This window comes from Polyodon spathula, chromosome 11, assembly GCF_017654505.1.
Source record: "Polyodon spathula isolate WHYD16114869_AA chromosome 11, ASM1765450v1, whole genome shotgun sequence".
Classification (NCBI taxonomy): Eukaryota; Metazoa; Chordata; class Actinopteri; order Acipenseriformes; family Polyodontidae; genus Polyodon; species Polyodon spathula.
In genome coordinates, this window is record NC_054544.1 from 19,775,535 (window position 1) to 19,796,208 (window position 20,674).

Genomic DNA, 20,674 nt, shown 5'->3' on the forward strand with positions numbered 1-20,674 from the left:
ATTTGCCCATCAATATTGAAAAATAGCATACTGTAGTGCTAGCAATAGAGGTCTTCCTTGTTATTGTGGCCCAAACACCTTCACAAATTTTGTAATTCTAATGCTGTGTCTTCATCACTGCTATCTCAAACAGTGCAGTGCTCTTCTTGTGTAAAATCAATTTGTACATCACTTTTTAAAAAGCACCCATGTGGTCTCTCAAACATGTGGTTCAGCTGGTACACCAGTGATAACTTGCCCCCTGTTACAAACTCTTGAGTGCATACAAGAAAAATATCAGTAAGAAATACAACATAGAACAGATGCGGCATTTCTAACATCCTCTGGAGGCTGTGTTGCAGAGTGGCCGGTTAATGGTTACACTCTGTTTAGCAGCTGAACAGAGAGTTTGAAAGCCCTTAGACAACCGGCGTGCGTTAGTTTAAAATAAAATAAACAGGATGGTGACAAACAGAAAATGACATACAAAGTGAATCTAAACAAGAATAATAAATTAGTTAATTATGACATTTCATACCCTGACAAAATTGCTCTTTAGCAAGGCATCTGTATAACACAGAAAGGGAATACAAACATTTCGACAATTGTATGTAGATAAAAGACGAAAATCACAAAGTTTCTTACCAACGGGAAAAAAAAAAAACACAATTTAAAAACAGAAAAATAGATGAGAAGAAATACAATTAGTCTGTTATTAGTCAAACAAAGGGTATAGTACGTTTGTCTGTTTCTAAAACTGATCACAAATTCCTTAGAACAGGGCTGGCCAACCTTGGTCCTGGAGAGCCACAGTCCAGCAGGTTTTATAGGTAAAATCTTAACTATCAATTTCTAAAGACTTATTTCATTTTTCATTTTGACTAGTTAAGCAGTATTTTTTTCAATTTAAGAGAAATAATTTGGCACAAAAAGCTGAACACCCTGCACCTCCCACAGACCAGAGATGACCACCCCTGATTTACTTGAACAAATTAACTTGCTAGATTGATCAACAGCTTACATTTTTCAGAAATTGATTTCAGGGCTACCTATAAAACCTGCTTGATTGTGGCTCCCCAGGTCCAGGGTTGGCCAGCCCCTTCTTAGATAAAGAATGTGACCTTAGTTTCCTTTCATCTTTGGATGGCATCACACAATAAATAAAAAAAAGTTTTGTTTTTTTTCTTGCAAACAGAAACAAAGACATTCCATATTGCTGAACAAAGGGAGTTCACCCACATTAACACACAGCTGAAGTTCTGTTGGATCTAATTTGTTTTGTACCCAGAACCTACACTCAGAAATGCTTGCCCAGTTGTTGACCCTTTTTTTGGGATGGGTATTTAAAGTAAAACTTGTAAGAAACTTAAGCAGACAAACATTTTGTCTAGTATCTTCATCAGTGTACATCGGAAACATTTTTTTTTTTTACTTAGCTTAGCAGTTGATTTGTTCATCCTATCTATGCTGGGAGCATTGCACAACACTGGGGAATCCCCCTGAATGAATCAACCACTTCAGTGCTTATCCTGGGGTCACCCGGAAAAATAAGGGATTGATGCTATCCAGGTGGTTTCCCGGATGCTGTAAAATTTGTTTGGTTTCTTATAAGTTTTACTTTATCCTTTAAAGTTATAGAGCTTTGTTTAAACTTTAAACCCGACTCAAACTTGCCATTCAGATAAGCATGGTTTACTACACGTACTGTACATGGGATAATCATAGGTTTGTATTTTAATGAAGAGAGGTTGAGAGGTGTCATAAACAGAAGTAGAAACAACAGTGAGCAAACGATAACGGGATAGACATTTGTCTGGCTGATTATAATGACACTTTGAAATCTGAATCCTTGCAAGCCCAGTTCCTTCAAAATCAAGAAAAGGAATGAATCTTTGGGACACCAACCAGTATGTGTGTAGAAATGTGCCATTTCAGTATGCCAGATTTTACTGACATTCACTTATTTTATATCTTAGTCTTTTAACTAAAACTCTGCAAGTTGATACAGACCTCTGGGGTCTTTGAAATATACAAACTCATTTCCATTGAAATTCTTAGACCCCCTAAATGACAAGTGACCTTTTTAACAATGACAGCTGGTAAGCTCTTTGCTCTTCAAGCTGAGTTATGTTTCTTTCACTACCACCCCCAACAATACGAGGTGCTGAGAGATTTTAACATACAAATGGATAGGAATGTGGTTCCATTCAAAGCTCTGGTGTGAGTGATATTGTGCATGTCCCAAGTGTTACCTCAAAGCTTGCTGGAAATCTTTAAAGCCTATGGCCAGGATTGCCGCCATCACAGATGTCAAGTGTAATAAAATAATTTACTTTTCAGTTCATTTGACACATCATGACATTTCCTCTTCTGTGGTGCCACCAGGGAATGGAAGGTCACCCACCATTCTTACAGCTCACAGCAAAGGTCAAAAAGGCTAGCAATTGGATTTACAGAGGAAGGGGAAAGAAGTGAACAAATTGATCCTTTGTGGTCAACTGAAAAAGTAGTTCACTCCAGTTTTCCTTAAATGGGTTTGGGGTCATTTATATGTATCTTGAAAACTTCAACTGGAAATTAATGTACTGTATATGTAACTTTTCTACAGCTTCAAAGTCATGCACTGACCATATTACTATATCAGAGATGTTTAGAAACTAACTTTGGAAGTTGGTGGTGAATAAGGCTACTTTGACCCTTAAATAGTATGAGGATTGAACATGTAATCTGCATGGTGAGTTCCTCAAATATTTTAAGATATTGAGTATAAAACTACAATTGTGTGTGCGAGAGAGAGAAACCCACATACCACAAATCGGTCTGGATCTGCTCCTCCAGCCTGACCAACAAAGACCCCTGCGCCACTTTCCAGCTCCATCTCATCGGGTGAACGCTCGAAGCGGGTTGCTTCAGACTCCTCACAATCCAAGAAGAAGAACACCTCTTCACCCTCCACGCTGATGGCGAAGCGTGTCCAGCGGTTGGCTAGAGATGGAACATTGAAGGCTGCTGCCTGGTAGGAGGTCTGGGACCCTGGCTCTGTGTAGTAGAAGAGGACCTTCTGCTTGCCTGCTTGGACAGCGGACAGCTTTACACCCACATACATGGATGCCTGTGTGGGGTCTGTGACAGAGAATATCACGCCTGCCTTGGGGGTGGTCGGCTGCAGGTGGAAAAGGAGCGAGAAGTCCCGGTAGAAAGGGCTGGGCAGGTGAGCACGAGCCAGCTGGCCTGTGTTGGCGTCTGGGCCGAACACATAGCCTGGACTGTTGTCCGGACCGTAGATTTTGGTGATCTCTTCCGGAGGCGGGTCACCTATCAACTGGAGTAGGGATACACCTACATCATCTGAAAGAGAAAAACAAAAAAGACTTAAGTACACATCCTGTAAATACCCTTTGATTTAAAAGAAGGTGTAATTATGTACAATGTGTTGTCGATATGCTGCCAAAGGTGCTATTCTTAAGAAAAGTTATTGGGATAGTCTATTAAAAAAATAGGAGAAATCAAACAAATCACCAAATAGGATTTGTCAAAATCTCAGTATATCTTGTCTTGTGTACACACTAGACGGATTAACTTACATTGAACATTTACCAATTCATTTTTTAGCAATAGATCAACTGTAGTTCTTAATTAAAATTGGTCCTTGACAGGGAGGGGAAGATACGGTACCCATATTAATTAAAGTGTTCCTACAAAACTTCATTAAACTTACCAGCAAGATGAGAAGCCCAAAAAGTAAATTAAAGATCAACATGAGTTTGATGGCAAAGGAAGCCACGCACAAATACATTAAAAATACAAAAATACTCCTCTAAAACCTAATTTCTAACAACTAATTTCTAACTCCCAACATGGGAAACTTGGAGTGGAAATTAATATTTCAGCAACTCCCTGAGAAAACCAGTCCAATAGGCTTCAAAATGTGAGTGTGAGAATGGAAAATTAGAATTAATACATACAACGGAAAGTCTCAGGACACAACCATCATTAAATGTTACAAAGTATTTCCAGAATATCGCCCTCTAACGTGCAGTATCAGTTTTAGTCTTAACCTCTTCAAACCTGAAACAAAAATCATGTTGCAGCAGTAACAACTATTCTGCAAGAAACCCAAATCAAAGCAGGACCTCCGTTACAGTCTCCTTCCCATTCATATATTTAAAATAAACTGACTGACCCCAATCTGCACAGCAGCTATGAGCAGAGCCACAGGGAAAACAAAAACTCTCCCTTGAGTTTACAGATAAAATGTATAAACCAGGCACTCCCTGTTATTTTTATTGCAGACTCCAAGCTGGATAGAATTAGAAGTTATGTTTGGATGGCTGAATTTATCCACTTGCGCTTTTCAACTGTCAAATCTGCAACATGAAAAGCTGCTTAGTTTCAGCACTATGGTTTGTGTCCCAAATTGAGACTCCTTTTTTTTTTTTAAACGAAGATTTTAAGGAACAATTTCTACCTAAGCAGTCACAAATACATTTTGGCTTCTCTGCAGAATCCTCTGTATTCCACAATGGAAGACCATATTTACAGTACCTGGCACAAGATGGTCCTGTGCTGTAGGCTTTAGAACCACACCTGAACTCAAAGAGATCTACAGTATGTGCAGGATGAACTGGGAATATACTAACTCAGGTGGGGTCCACAAACCTACAAAATGTAAACAAGGACTGGAAGCCAAGCTTTTAAACTTTTAGTCTTATGCTAGGAAAGATGAGATATGATTGAAAACAGTTTTCAGTCCCCTTGATACTTCTCGTGATTAAGCTCATTTGCATTGATCGATCAATTCAGAAATGATGCTAGTATCTTGTCTAAAACAAAAAACCCAACACAACTTCTGGGAAAAAGTTCAAGCCATACACACCATCTAATCACAAAATGTCCCTTCAGCAAGCTATGAAGGCCAACTTGGCATGTTTTCCCTTTTCACAGGAAGAAAATACGGACTGTTTTTACAATACATGATTAGATGAGAAAGAAATGTCTCCAATCTGTTTCTCTAGGGCCAGATCAGACCTTTTGAGCTTTTAGTCTCTCACGCATTGCAGGTTTCACAAATTGAATGCCAGTAATGCAGACAAACTATATATGGAATTTCCTTCCTTCCTAGAAGGAAACTTGGGAGCCACACACTTACCAGCTCTCAGTAGTAGCCAGTACATTATTTTATCTAGGTTCCTGGTATACCCATTAGTGAACTCCGAATCTAAAGGTCCTCATGTAAAACACTTCTCCATCTGATATGTCAGGACAGCCACAGCTACACATGTACATGACTTCCTTGTCTAGCTGTGCAACTGTTCTAATTAATGAAATAGGATAACTTCAGAAAGGCAGCTGTGTACAAATCTTCACAATCTTAGTTCCTTTCTTAAGTGTATGTGGAAAGGGATATTAGGAAAGACTAACTGATGGCAGAACAAACAAATCGTAATGCGTCCTCTGGAAGTCTGCTTACATCTGTTGGTTTTGCCAAAAAATGTATCTAAGTTCTTCTCCCGTTCATCACACAGTTAGCTCTTGTAATACAACATCCTGGTGATCATGTGCTTTGCATTACATATGCATTTCAAGAATCATATAATTCATATAAAACATACAGTACGTCTTTTTAATCACTGACACTGATTAACAAACAAGTTTTCAAGGTGTTACATTGTATTTGACTATTCCTCAGTGATGATCACCTGAGGGAATCCGTTCTCCACACAGAGTCATCACTTTTGAAACGTTACTCATAAAGCATGGTTACGGAAGCCTCCGTCAGATCAGAGGTCTTGCCCGACATGAATGAAACCTTCTTGCAATGGAGCGGTGTTTTAAATTACAAGTATATGATTCCGTTTGAATTGCACATTAAAATCAGTGACAAAAAAAGTGCAGACAACATCACCATTTTTTTTTTGGCACTTGCTAGTTCATCAGCTGGATTAATCACTTTAGACTTAAAAAGATTAGGATCAGAAGGTTTTTATCTTCAAAAAAAATAAAGGAAACCCAAATATCCTGTGGCTTATGGACTGCAGACAAAGCACTGAGAGCAAGTGATTTAATTAGCCCTAAAGTAACAAAAAAGTTGAAATGAGATGGGGGTTTGAAATTATTATTTTACTGAGCAGCTACATCGCTTGTTATGTCCAAGGGGTTTTACAGTATTTTTACAGTTTTACAGTATTTGACAGTATGTTGTCACCTACACCATTTCCCTAGTTTCTTTATTCCAGACCAGGTAAAAAGACTGTTGGTTTCGACTATAAAAAGGGTCCATTGTATTTCCTTTTTTTAATAATGGTGTTAGTTAGCTACCAAAATACAAATATAGAATTAAAAATTTTTGAATGGGATGATATCCATTTATTTCTTCCACATGTTTCCAGAATATTGCATTATTGATTATGTTTTGCAGAATATGGTTACAGTATATGGATTTTATTGTAAATTACAGTTTATATACTGTATCAGAATACCACAATTCTAGCTTGAGGGTGCTTAGCAGCTGATGCATGTTTTTTTCCTCTCTTCCTGGAACCTGTCCAGGTTACTTGTGCCTACACGATTATTATTATTGTTATTATTTCCTAAACTGCGTTGAAAGAAACCTAATCCTTCTATGCACAACAATAGGGCGCTAAGATGGTGGTTTTGTCTCAAATCAAAACATACAAGCTTCCCACTTAATGTAAGTCATACAGCTCATTTACAGGATTGAACGGAATGAAAAAAAAACATCCTAGGCTGTTTTAGGAGCACCTCAGACAGTCAAGTCTCTCTGTGTGGCTGGCAGTTCAGTTAGCTGGCTGGAGGACCATTCCATTGCATGCTGGGGCAATGGGTGTATATTTGGCAAAAACTCATATAGAAGTTTAGTGGTTCCATGGTAAAACAGTAGAATGGATCAAACTGCTATGCAATTGGTGTCTTATTTCCATTACTAATATAACAAATTAGTAGCAGAATAACCAATGCACACTTTCCTAAATAATTACAGAAATACATCGATATAATTGATCTCAGAGTAAGGGCAAATTAGCTAAAAAATGACAGTTAGCACAATGTTTTATTCCAAGGCAGAATATTCTGTTAACAATGGAGTGAAGTAATCCAACAATAAAAAGGTAGAACGACTCATTTTCTACAGATGGAAGCTTAATAAGCACAGGTCTCCCACACTGCAATACAGTGATGATTTCCTCAGCACAGTGATGATCTCCTTGTTATAAATGCACATGCCAGGGACTGGGAGCATAATATCTTGGCAATGGCATCATAACAAACAATCCAGTTATGTCAAGCATTCCTGTCAGAGAGCCTCATTAGGACAGATCGCCTACAATGTGTTCCACATGCATCTGCCAGCTTCTTCAGCAACAAATAATTGAAGCTCCAAATCTCAATAACCTTAAAAGAACATCATCCTGTACTGTCATAGCAGCAATTGCATAAACAAAAAACAGCAATGCAGAACCACATTCATTCAGCAGTACTGTAACTACAGCATTGGTGGAAATTAACTCTTACCAAAGAAAATTGCCTTAAAATATGGGTAATTTCAGAGACCCAAAGAATCTCTAGAAATGTATTAACCTTACAGGGTGGCAGTTTGACTATGTGTTTGATTACGTGTGAATATTGTTAAGGGTGAATGGCTTCACTTTGATGACTTCCAATAACACAAACCGTCCTTTGTTTTTTGTAAAGCAGTACAAAGAAGTTTGTATCTTTGATGAATCAAGTGTTCCTTCATTGGAATGTTTTTTCAAGCATGAAATCTGTTTCTCCACTTCTTAAATTTTGACAGCTTAAAAACTAATCCGGCAACTAAGCTAATAATGAAACAATTCCCAAAAGCACTGGAGAGATATGTATAGCCATGTATTTAACTACCAAAAATTACAATGGCTCCCTGGTGGTTTCTACTGAGACCAGCAGCACAAAAGCAGTGTGCCCTGTTTAAATTGCAAATAAACTTCCTTAACATTATCTGTACAGTAGGACCTTCTGTTTCAGGGCAGACATGAGAAACCATTCAGGTGGGAATAAAAGAAACATTTTCCACAGCCTGTGCACTGCCGAACATTTCATGGGAAAATAAGAAAGATCTGGCTGAATTTGATTTATTATGCTGGACTTTGCTCTCCATGTCAACCCTGTGTCACCAATCAAAACATCTGGACTGAAAAATGCTTTCTTAAAAGCTGTGCAAATCCCTTTTTCATACTGTAGCAAACATTTCACAGTAGGGATTTGTTTTTAGGAGGCAAGCAACATTTACAAGTGCATTTATGTAAAACAGCATTGCTGTTTTGAGTGCAGGCTGAGCCATGAAATTGTGGTTCAAACTCAAATACTTCTAATCTGCCCATCTTGCCTGAAGACCCAAAAGTGAATGCTGCATTCCTCTTTCAACTCTGTATCGTTAGGGAGGAAAGTCAATTGGAGCTCGTTTGCCTCATCCCGCTGGTGATGAGGCTCCCTGCAAGTCCAGGTATGGCCTTTGCCTCTACAGTTTGGTAGGTTGGCAACGTCCAGCGCTTAGGTTGAGTGGGTGAAGAGAGACATTATTTTGAAGAGATTGTTAAGAATAGACAGAAAACACCCACAGTCCCAATTCCATAATTAAGCTGGAATTTTAATCCAGTGTAGCAGTGGCACCTTTTTTTCTTCTAAATGCAAAAACTATTTTCAAATGCTGTTAAATTAAGTGTGTTAAATTCAAGGGCCCCTATAAACAGCTTTAGAATAAAGATGGTGTGGCAGGCTGGCGAGTGGATAGAGGCCCAGAGACAGACTGCAGTTCAAAAAAATAACTATTTTATTATAAATAAACACAAAATGAAAGGGCACAAGGGCCAAAACAAAGCAATTTAAACACAAAAAAGATAAAAAGCAAAACTTACAAAAATAACAGTTTCCAGGCTGGGCGATGCCTTCACTGGATTCAAACTTTATAAACAACAAAAAAAAAAAAAAAACCAACCTGCTTCCTCAGCTCCCTCTCTCCAAATGAGAAGCAGAGGCCTCCTTTTATATCAGGTGGCTGGGCGCTGATTGATCGTTAATCAACCTAATCAACTAATCAACCCCAGCCACCTGAACATAATAAACCCAGGCAGGTAGGGGAAGTTAACCCCATCTCTGCCAATTTAAAGGGCAGAGCTTTGCTCTGCCACACACCTCCCCCCATGTACAACGTACACCGGCCGCAATCGGCCAACTCCCCCCTCCCCCCCCCCCCCCCCCCCCCCCCCCAAGAGTCCAATTATGTCCCTTGGGTGGGCTGTTATGGTGGGTGGTGGTGGGCGGGGTTGATGTCGGAGCCCCCAAGCCTTCTTTGGTTGAGGGGGCCCCGAATCTCCAAGGTAGCACGGCGACGGCGGCCCGGCTCCCTCTGGTGGCGGAGGCGGCGACTGCGGCCCGGCTCCCTCTGGTGGCGGAGGCGGCGACTGCGGCCCGGCCCCCTCTGGTGGCGGAGGCGGCGACTGCGGCCCGGCTCCCTCTGGTGGCGGAGGCGGCGACTGCGGCCCGGCTCCCTCTGGTGGCGGAGGCGGCGACTGCGGCCCGGCTCCCTCTGGTGGCGGAGGCGGCCCCTCCCTCTCGGGCTCTGAGAGCGGCGACGGTGGCTCCTCCCTCTCGGGCTCTGAGAGCGGCGACGGTGGCTCCTCCCTCTCTGGCTCTGAGAGCGGCGGCGGCTCCTCCCTCTCGGGCTCTGAGAGCGGCGGCGGCTCCTCCCTCTCGGGCTCTGTCCTGGCGAGCGGCGGCGGCTCCTCACCCCTCTCTGGCTCTGGGAGCGACGGCAGATCCTCCTCCCTCTCTGGCTCTGGGAGCGACGGCAGCTCCTCACCCCTCTCTGGCTCTGGGAGCGACGGCGGCTCCTCACCCCTCTCTGGCTCTGGGAGCGACGGAGGCTCCTCCTCCCTCTCTGGCTCTGGGAGCGACGGCAGATCCTCCTCCCTCTCTGGCTCTGGGAGCGACGGCAGATCCTCCTCCCTCTCTGGCTCTGGGAGCGACGGCAGCTCCTCCTCCCTCTCTGGCTCTGGGAGCGACGGCAGCTCCTCCTCCCTCTCTGGCTCTGGGAGCGACGGCAGCTCCTCACCCCTCTCTGGCTCTGGGAGCGACGGCAGCTCCTCACCCCTCTCTGGCTCTGGGAGCGACGGCAGCTCCTCACCCCTCTCTGGCTCTGGGAGCGACGGCAGCTCCTCACCCCTCTCTGGCTCTGGGGACGACGGCAGCTCCTCACCCCTCTCTGGCTCTGGGAGCGACGGCAGCTCCTCACCCCTCTCTGGCTCTGGGGACGACGGCAGCTCCTCACCCCTCTCTGGCTCTGGGAGCGACGGCAGCTCCTCACCCCTCTCTGGCTCTGGGAGCGACGGCAGCTCCTCACCCCTCTCTGGCTCTGGGAGCGACGGCAGCTCCTCACCCCTCTCTGGCTCTGGGGACGACGGCAGCTCCTCACCCCTCTCTGGCTCTGGGGACGACGGAGGCTCCTCACCCCTCTCTTGCTCTGGGGACGACGGCAGCTCCTCACCCCTCTCTGGCTCTGGGGACGACGGCAGCTCCTCACCCCTCTCTGGCTCTCGGGAAGGCGGCTCACCCCTCTTTATTGGAGTGACCGGGGCATCTCCCATGTCTACCGCCAGGTAATTAACCACCATGAGGGCAACCTCTGGGAAGGAGGCCGGGTGGTGCTGTTCCTCCCACTGTTCCCACCTCTCCCCATCTCGACGCCACAGCGTGTTGATAACTATGGGGAGATCGTGGACGAGGTCTGCCTCAGGGTGCATCAACCAGTCCCAGATCTCCTGAAGGTGGTGAAGGTGGTGGTGCTGGAGGTAGTGGGGTGGCCCCTGATGCCCGGGGTGAACACGGCACCTCTTCCTGGGCCTGGTTGTAGGGGCATCCTGCCCAGTTGTGGCCGTCCTCCTCACACCGGCCACACCAGTTTGCCGGTGGCACGTCTGGGCAGGACCGCCAACGATGGTCCTCCTTCCCACACCAGGAACACCAGGGGAAGAGGCTGGCCGGGTCCTCCAGCGGTGGCTGCAGCAGCTTACATTTCTTCAGCTGCTGCTGCTTTTCCTGCCTTTGCCGCTGTCTGCTCTTTCCCATTTTTTTTTTTTTTTTTTTTTTTTAAAATTATCCCAAAAATTCCACAAAACAAAACAAAAATACTGCTCTGAGCCTCTAGGTGGCGCTATCCCACTTCTGACACCAAATGTGGCAGGCTGGCGAGTGGATAGAGGCCCAGAGACAGACTGCAGTTCAAAAAAATAACTATTTTATTATAAATAAACACAAAATGAAAGGGCACAAGGGCCAAAACAAAGCAATTTAAACACAAAAAAGATAAAAAGCAAAACTTACAAAAATAACAGTTTCCAGGCTGGGCGATGCCTTCACTGGATTCAAACTTTATAAACAACCCAAAAAAAAAAAACCAACCTGCTTCCTCAGCTCCCTCTCTCCAAATGAGAAGCAGAGGCCTCCTTTTATATCAGGTGGCTGGGCGCTGATTGATCGTTAATCAACCTAATCAACTAATCAACCCCAGCCACCTGAACATAATAAACCCAGGCAGGTAGGGGAAGTTAACCCCATCTCTGCCAATTTAAAGGGCAGAGCTTTGCTCTGCCACAGACGGGTATATAAATCGAGGCACCCTGCTATAGACACAGTAATCAAGTAGAAACAGGTGCCTCTCCTCCAGTGTTGAAGGTTTATGATTTGGGCCACTGCAGGATGATGGTTGTCACTTGGCACGCATCTACAGGCTTTATCTGTTTATGACCGCAGTTACTGTATGCTTTCCTGGGGTGGTTTTATGCTATGCCTTTCTGGGAATACTCAGGAGACTGTTTCAGTGGACATGTTGATCAATGCAGCCACTGTGTTAAGAGGAGAGACCGTAAACGCTCAGTGAATACAGACAATTGTGTATTAAATGCAAAGTATGAAAGATGGACCATCATATAGCAGTTTAGTGGTTCCATGGTAAAACAGTAGAATGGATCAAACTGCTATGCAATTGGTGTCTTATTTCCATTACTAATATAACAAATTAGTAACAGAATAACCAATGCACACTTTCCTAAATAATTACAGAAATACATCGATATAATTGATCTCAGAGTAAGGGCAAATTAGCTAAAAAATTACAGTTAGCACAATGTTTTATTCCAAGGCAGAATATTCTGTTAACAATGGAGTGAAGTAATCCAACAATAAAAAGGTAGAACGACTTATTTTCTACAGATGGAAGCTTAATAAGCACAGGTCTCCCACATTGCAATACAGTGATGATTTCCTCAGCACAGTGATGATCTCCTTGTTATAAATGCACATGCCAGGGACTGGGAGCATAATATCTTAGCAATGGCATCACAACAAACAACCCAGTTATGTCAAGCATTCCTGTCAGAGAGCCTCATTAGGACAGATCGCCTACAATGTGTTCCACATGCATCTGCCAGCTTCTTCAGCAACAAATAATTGAAGCTCCAAATCTCAATAACCTTAAAAGAACATCATCCTGTACTGTCATAGCAGCAATTGCATAAACAAAAAACAGCAATGCAGAACCACATTCATTCAGCAGTACTGTAACTACAGCATTGGTGGAAATTAACTCTTGCCAAAGAAAATTGCCTTAAAATATGGGTAATTTCAGAGACCCAAAGAATCTCTAGAAATGTATTAACCTTACAGGGTGGCAGTTTGACTATGTGTTTGATTACGTGTGAATATTGTTAAGGGTGAATGGCTTCACTTTGATGACTTCCAATAACACAAACCATCCTTTGTTTTTTGTAAAGCAGTACAAAGAAGTTTGTATCTTTGATGAATCAAGTGTTCCTTCATTGGAATGTTTTTTCAAGCATGAAATCTGTTTCTCCACTTCTTAAACTTTGACAGCTTAAAAACTAATCCGGCAACTAAGCTAATAATGAAACAATTCCCAAAAGCACTGGAGAGATATGTATAGCCATGTATTTAACTACCAAAAATTACAATGGCTCCCTGGTGGTTTCTACTGAGACCAGCAGCACAAAAGCAGTGTGCCCTGTTTAAATTGCAAATAAACTTCCTTAACATTATCTGTACAGTAGGACCTTCTGTTTCAGGGCAGACATGAGAAACCATTCAGGTGGGAATAAAAGAAACATTTTCCACAGCCTGTGCACTGCCGAACATTTCATGGGAAAATAAGAAAGATCTGGCTGAATTTGATTTATTATGCTGGACTTTGCTCTCCATGTCAACCCTGTGTCACCAATCAAAACAACTGGACTGAAAAATGCTTTCTTAAAAGCTGTGCAAATCCCTTTTTCATACTGTAGCAAACATTTCACAGTAGGGATTTGTTTTTAGGAGGCAAGCAACATTTACAAGTGCATTTATGTAAAACAGCATTGCTGTTTTGAGTGCAGGCTGAGCCATGAAATTGTGGTTCAAACTCAAATACTTCTAATCTGCCCATCTTGCCTGAAGACCCAAAAGTGAATGCTGCATTCCTCTTTCAACTCTGTATGGTTAGGGAGGAAAGTCAATTGGAGCTCGTTTGCCTCATCCCGCTGGTGATGAGGCTCCCTGCAAGTCCAGGTATGGCCTTTGCCTCTACAGTTTGGTAGGTTGGCAACGTCCAGCGCTTAGGTTGAGTGGGTGAAGAGAGACATTATTTTGAAGAGATTGTTAAGAATAGACAGAAAACACCCACAGTCCCAATTCCATAATTAAGCTGGAAAGAACACAAAATGCCACTTTCTCCAGACATTCCTGCACTGACATTTAAACTTCACCCCAGGACAATATGGACAGCACAAAGTCTATATTTCATTTTGCTTAAAAATGCTTCCTGGTTGAATGCAGTCCCCCTTCAAAATAGCTGTGCCCATTTAAGTTTTATGTTGGCTACATTTTGGGGGTTTGTACTGTATCAGATTCAAGCATTCTCTACTATGCTTATTAATTCCATGGGTATTACAATGAAGCTTGGAAACAGATGGCCTTTTTCCTAAAGAGAATGTCAAGTGGTAAGTGGAAAACATGATTTACGCTGTAGTTTTTTCCTGTGTAACATGGTTGAAAAGTAGCAGGGATCCTTCTCAAGCTTGGCATTAGCAACTATACACTATGTTGGATAACATGGATTGAGAATTGATTAGCAGTTTGCCACGCATGTGGACTGGCAGAGCTATACTGGTGTTCTTTTCTGAAAGGAGACTAATATTGCAGATAGCAGACTGTTTGGTTCAAATTGCATGTACTGCTAACCATTGATAGAGACGTTGCGTCTACAAGCTTCTTGTCCAACATTGACTGCAAGCTAACAAGATAACAGTGCTGTGTACTGCAATTAGCACAGGCTCTAAAGACTTCAGAGAGATTGAAAGAGATAATGCCACTGGGATTTTTTGCACACACATTAAAAAGGTCCTCATAATTGTGTAAACATTTGCATTACTGGCAAACACATATGTAATTGTTTGCCTTCAAATTAAGACATTGAGTTCGCTCACCAACGGCCGTCAAGCATTTTGTCTCACTCAAGCCTGGTCAAAGCGAATAGACCCACATCCTGAGGTGGGTCACTGGGACCCGGGTTAACCCGGGTATGACCCAGTACGACCCAGGTACGTGGTTTCACACTGTGTGGGATTGTGACCCAGTTAGCCAGGACCCTGGTAGGAGTGCCAGTGAAAGGGGCTACAGAGTCTTTTTGGATTAGTTTGGTTCAATTTGAGTGTTTATAGCAGGTAGACTTCTCTTCCACAGCAGTTTTTAAAAGGGAAACATCTAGGACTATTTCTGTAACATACCATTTTGGTGAACATTAGTGAACTAGTTAATGACTGATTTTTCATGAGTGGGTTTTTCACTTCTGTGACCTTCATAGATTTATAGGGACAGTGTAACATTCAATCACCTCTAAATGATGTTTAAATGAGGATTGAGAATGTATAATTAAAGTTTGAATATTGTTGCAATTGCTCTATAGGCCAGAAGTGAGGACTTGAATATTTATTTTAGTGGCCATGTTATATAATAAGAAGGTTCTCCCTAATCCATGAATAAATAAACTGATCAGCAGACATGGTCACGTTATAGTGGTTATCTGAATATTTGATAACAGATGAAAGGAAAACAATGGGGAGAACAAAAGTACAGATTCCAGATTGAATATGCACTGATAACTTTGTTAAATGATATGGGGGAAAAAAAACACAAAAAAGTTAAATATTCACAATTGCTGACATTTTCATTAGAGTGGATGATTACTTACCCAATGCCATTGTTATTTGCTCTTTTAACACAGTGGCTAAGCAGAGTTGATTGTCACACTTGGTATATAATGTGTTACAGAGGTAAGCAAATGTGTTCATTTTTACTGTTGATAACATTGCTTGAAGGGATTGCTCTATAGACGTCCATTATCTTTACCTCCACAGCTGCATTTCAGCCATTATTTTAATGATTTGTTGTGAAAGAACCTCAAGTGAGGCAGACACAGTTCAGTTTACGAAAACCTTATTGGATATATATATATATATATATATATATATATATATATATATATATATATATATATATATATATATAAAAGGCTCACATCATAGCATCGTCAAACAGGTAAGGACCAAATCATCTGCAAATCATTCTGTTTAGACTCGACACATGGATATGTGACCCTATTAGTTCGAGGAAATCAAGGATTTTAAAACCTGGACTGAGAATATGTTATCCTCGTAATGAAGGTAGGTCCATATATATATATATATATATATATATATATATATATATATATATATATATATATATATATATATATATATATATATAGATACACACACACACATACAAGTCTCGAAGTTAAAGTGTATTTGGTAGTTTGTGCTACTTTTTGAAATGCCCAAAATCTTATGACGACATGTCATTAAAAAACAACAAAAAAAAAAACCACCACCGCACACAACGAGAGAGAGAGAGAGAGAGAGAGAGAAGTACAAATCAGTCTTTTTAGTGTAAGCCAGTACCTCGACAGAGTTTTGGTGTGTGAACCGCTTGACGCGAGACAGCCAGCTTTACAATATATTGGTTCTCTCTGCAGTCAAGTACAAAGGGGCTCAGTCAAAAAAAGTAAAAAAAAATTATATGATAATCATCACTATAGGAATTAGACAGCAACTGTATACCCTCCTCCAATTTCATTCATGGACAATTGCTGAAAATCTGGTACTGTCAATGACACCCTTGTACAAAAGGCAAAAGGCCATTTTCCCCCCTATGTCATTTACAGTATACAAGAGACATGCTCTCTTTAATTCCCACACAGGCAGACAGCTATCCTTAATAACCTGCCAACCACAATGATGTTGACTCATTGCTGAAGTACTATATGCTGCATCTTCACAGTAAATTACTTGTTGGAAACCAACTCTTGCAGGACAGATTAAAGGACCAAACCATAGTGTCTTAGTATACCTCTCAACTTAAGTGCTGTCAATTCAAGGGCCAGCATTCCCTGTGCTAACGTTTCATGTACAGTACCGTGAACAAGGGAAGCCAACACATACTAACAACTCATACATAAGCATGCAATTCACAACTCCTTATCTACCAGAGTACAGTACAGTAAAGACACCAGAAAAAATCACAATGGAATAAAAATGGGAAAATAAGTCAGCAATAGAATACAGGTGTAAATGTTGCTTGATTGAGACCAGATAAAATGCTGCACTGTTTAATAACAAGAAAAAAAGCTAGATATAAATAACATTATTTGGTAGCCTGTTGTCCATAAGGATTTTGAGATGCCATACGGACTACAAAGAATGAGCCTTTAAAACAAAAATCAAAAAGTAAAAAATAAATAAATAACTCTGAGCGCCTGCCAATTACCCTTTGGCACTGTTTTAGGGACTGATTGTAAAGTGTTGTTTAGCACATGCTGAATACCTCTGTTCCAAACGAATGAATGTTGTTGATGATTAAACCAGGTGAAAACGGGTACCTGGTGTACAATCAGGCAAGTCACCACCGCGTTGCTGTGGCCACACAAACAAACTGCTCCTATTTTATATGCTTCAGAAATCCTTGCCTACAATAGGGGGAAAAAACACCTGTTTTGTCTATACTTTTTGCTAAACGACTGCTAATTGATACAATGTGAACCATTTCACCCAATGTCCAAAAACAGTTAATCAATTACCATCACAATACTTCTAGTACAGTAAAAACCACCCTCACCATTCTAGAGGTTAGATATTGTCAACAGCTGTAATGTTAAAGTTAAAGAATCCATAGCTTGGGGACAAAATGGGAAGTATTATAGTATGCCTTGTCAGTCTTTTACCTGCCCAAACCCCTACAGTTTTCATTTGCAGTAATTATTAGCATGCCTTTCTCTGTACATCATGAGATTCAGCCACATGACCGGCAGATTTAGCATGTTAAAAACTTTAGCCAGAATGTTTAGAGCTTTAAAAGCAGTACCAATAAACAAATGCAATGGCTGAGCCTCTTCATCTACTTCTGTAAACACTCGACAGTGCTCAGGTAAGAACTGCAAGGAGCGCAAATCAAATAGACAAACCTTTTAGCTAATATCCGTTAATAGCTTCTTTCAATTTGTTGTGCTAGTTATGAGCAATGTAAACTACAAAAAAAACAAAAACAGCCAACAAATAGAGATATACGTCTATGCAATGTAAATAAAGGAACCAGAAATTAACAGTTTAGGTACAATATAACTGTGTTCATTTTTACTAAAAAGTATAAGTGTTGATGATAGGGAGAGAGCCACTAATCATCAGTTAGCAGGGTTGCACCATATGGTACTTTAAAGTTTGGTACAAGAAATCTATACAGGGAAACAGTCTGAATGTGTTTACCATAGGCTCACGTATGCATTATATGCTTGAACAAGCCAACATATACAAATTATTTGAGCTCACATGCATTCGTTGTATGGTTATAAAAATAAAAGTTGAGCCCAACACTATAATAAAACAAAACGTTTGCCTTACACATATACCATGGCAAAAATAGCTCAAAATATAAATAGAAGGGGGAAGATTAAGTTCTAATTAGTGAGGAATATAGATAAAAAATAATTTTCTGTAAATCTTTTCATAAAAAAATAAATAAATAATTCAAAGCAATAGTTCAAAGCCATTAGCATGCCTACTTCACCATTCAATTCCAGAGATTATTATCTCATGAAGCACTGCACAAGCTGATTTAAACCAAGTCATCTCATAAGATTTACTGTACACTGGAACAAGACATGCCAGATGATACTGCAGGAGGATTCCTCCTAAACAAACACTCAAGATCCTAATCGTGCCTGGAATCCGAAATGGATCTGATGTTTGGAAAATGCCAGGAATACTTTTAATTTCTTATTTAAATCCATCTTTGACCCCAAACAGCCCCTATGCTGAAACACTATTAAAATAACATCAAGATGTACTAATATTATTGTTAATAAACATCTAATTAACTTTCATGAAACATTATTAAATGTGTTTGTTAGTTAGTGAGTTATTAGGTAATGCTTAAATATATAATTGCCCTTAAAACAGGTTATTCATTGTAATTCCAGACTCCTTAAGACAATACATTAGGTCTGGGACTAATGTAAATGGAGAAAGATAGCCCATCGACAAATTGATGGATTATCACCATCTCAGATTCCATGTTGTTATATTTCACAAGGGTGCTCTAAAACAGACCACACTGGATCTCATTACGGCACCTTGACATTGAGGTACATGTTACCACCTTGTTTTCCCTACAGCCTTGCTTTAAGGAGGTGTGAAATAAGTGCTGTAACTAAATAGCCTTCATTAACAGGAGTGTGCAAATTGACACTGTCAACCCGAACTACTGTAGATTAGTCAGTTAAAAAGTGAACACACTGAACGTTTAAATTGTGTGTACATATATTTCATACAGTAATTGTCGTATGTTGACTTTGAGGCACTCAACCTTTGAAGTGCCATAACAGCGCTTGTTGCTTAGCAACGTACTTCACTTAGAGTGATGCATTATATTATCTTTTTTTCTCTATATACTGTAGACATGTTTATAAATTTTCCATTTTTGTGTAACACTAGACACATTCAAATATTAGGTAAAGAAAACAGATATACTGTTGAGATCAAGTTGAAAATACCATTAATTTTATACTTTCATAAAGCTGTAGTATTATATGTAGCCATGGTTAAACAGTAGAATTTGGTCTGTAGCACCAGGTTTATCAATAACAAAACATTACTAACAGTACATAGAAGGAGTTCCACCAATGCATCTTCGTTCCCATCAGAAGGCAACTTTACAGGCTTGTCATGGCCATGTGAGGCATTAGTGGCCCTCCCTACTGCACAGGCACCTGTAGTACTAGCTGTCATTTGCTTACCACGGTGCTACACGCTGAATTTTACTTCCCTGGCATATAAATACATTTCATATCACAGTTAGCTGACCTTGGTTAACCCTACTTATATACATACAAATATACAAATAAAACCATTCTGTGTGAGAGTTTATGATTTAGTGCTGTTCGCATGATGCTTCAAAGTGGAATTAATTATCTCTCTTGGGCCAATACAAAAAAAAAATAAAGTCTTTTTGTTGTGCAAGCAAAATGAAATGGGGTTATAATGCATCACATGCACTGCAACTATAATAAACAAAAGAAGTACAGTTAAAACTTCAAGCAATCTCTGGCTTCTATATTTGTCATGCAATTTATGTTTAAGAAACTAGCCTGCAGTGTGTATCTTTAACAGGCATGGGCAATGGGCACAAAACAGAAAAAAAAACTGGAAAAAAAAATCCTAAAAGACAAAGTCGCAATCCATATGAAAATGCATAGTGTAGCAAGTCCAGTCTCAATCCCTATATCATTCATCTTACTGTTTACAGAAAATATATTGGTTGTCTAGCACAATGGAACCTTTACAAAAGGACAAACTTCCAACATACAGACATGAGCCTTAGTGGATGGTCAGGGAGGCTTTATGGTCCGGTGGAAAAAGAAAAGGGCTCAGAACAAAGAGGTCCCCAGTTCAAATCCTGGCTCAGGCACTGACTCACTGTGTGACCCTAAGCAGTCACTTAACCTTCTTGTGCTCTGTCTTTTGGGTGAGACTTTGTAAGTGACTCTGCATCTGATGCAAAGTTCACACACCCTAGTCTCAGTAAGTCACCTTGGCTAAAGGATTCTGCTAAATAAACAAATAATAATAATAAATAAATAAATAAAAAGCACTTTACCCCAATCTGAACTGTTTGTTGTGCAAAAGGCCCTTTTGACACCTATTAACACACAAGAACACCGACCAGAACACTTGATTACTGCAAGTAACACAACCCATTTCCTTATGTCAGTATGTTAAGATTTCCTTACTAATATGTCATTCAGACCACACCTTTTGTGTAAGTGTTGAGCAACAATACATTTAGCCCACACAGACTTTGGAGTTCTAGAGATAAGTGAAGTGTCAAAGACTCTTTGTTTTGTTTTTTAACCCTACTGGTAAATCAGTAATATTGCTGTGACAGTTCATTTAGGAAATACTATACAATGGCAGTAAAACCATTCAGCTATAAATTCTTAACTATACTAGAATAAGCAAACTTTTCTTATGACCAGCAAGTGGTGTTGCTTGAGATCTCTATATCC

The 20,674-nt window shown here is 40.6% G+C and overlaps 1 protein-coding gene across 5 annotated transcripts in view; it reads right to left on the minus strand.

Moving 5' to 3' along the window:
• The window catches only part of LOC121322875 (collagen alpha-1(XVIII) chain-like), a 101,992-nt gene that overhangs the window by 32,297 nt on the left and 49,021 nt on the right, over nt 1-20,674 (minus strand). For all 5 annotated transcript variants that reach the window (XM_041263346.1, XM_041263345.1, XM_041263347.1 and 2 more), the window contains one exon: nt 2,789-3,327. In XM_041263346.1, coding sequence (XP_041119280.1) covers nt 2,789-3,327 — 539 coding nt within the window. The remainder of the gene's footprint in view (nt 1-2,788; nt 3,328-20,674) is intronic.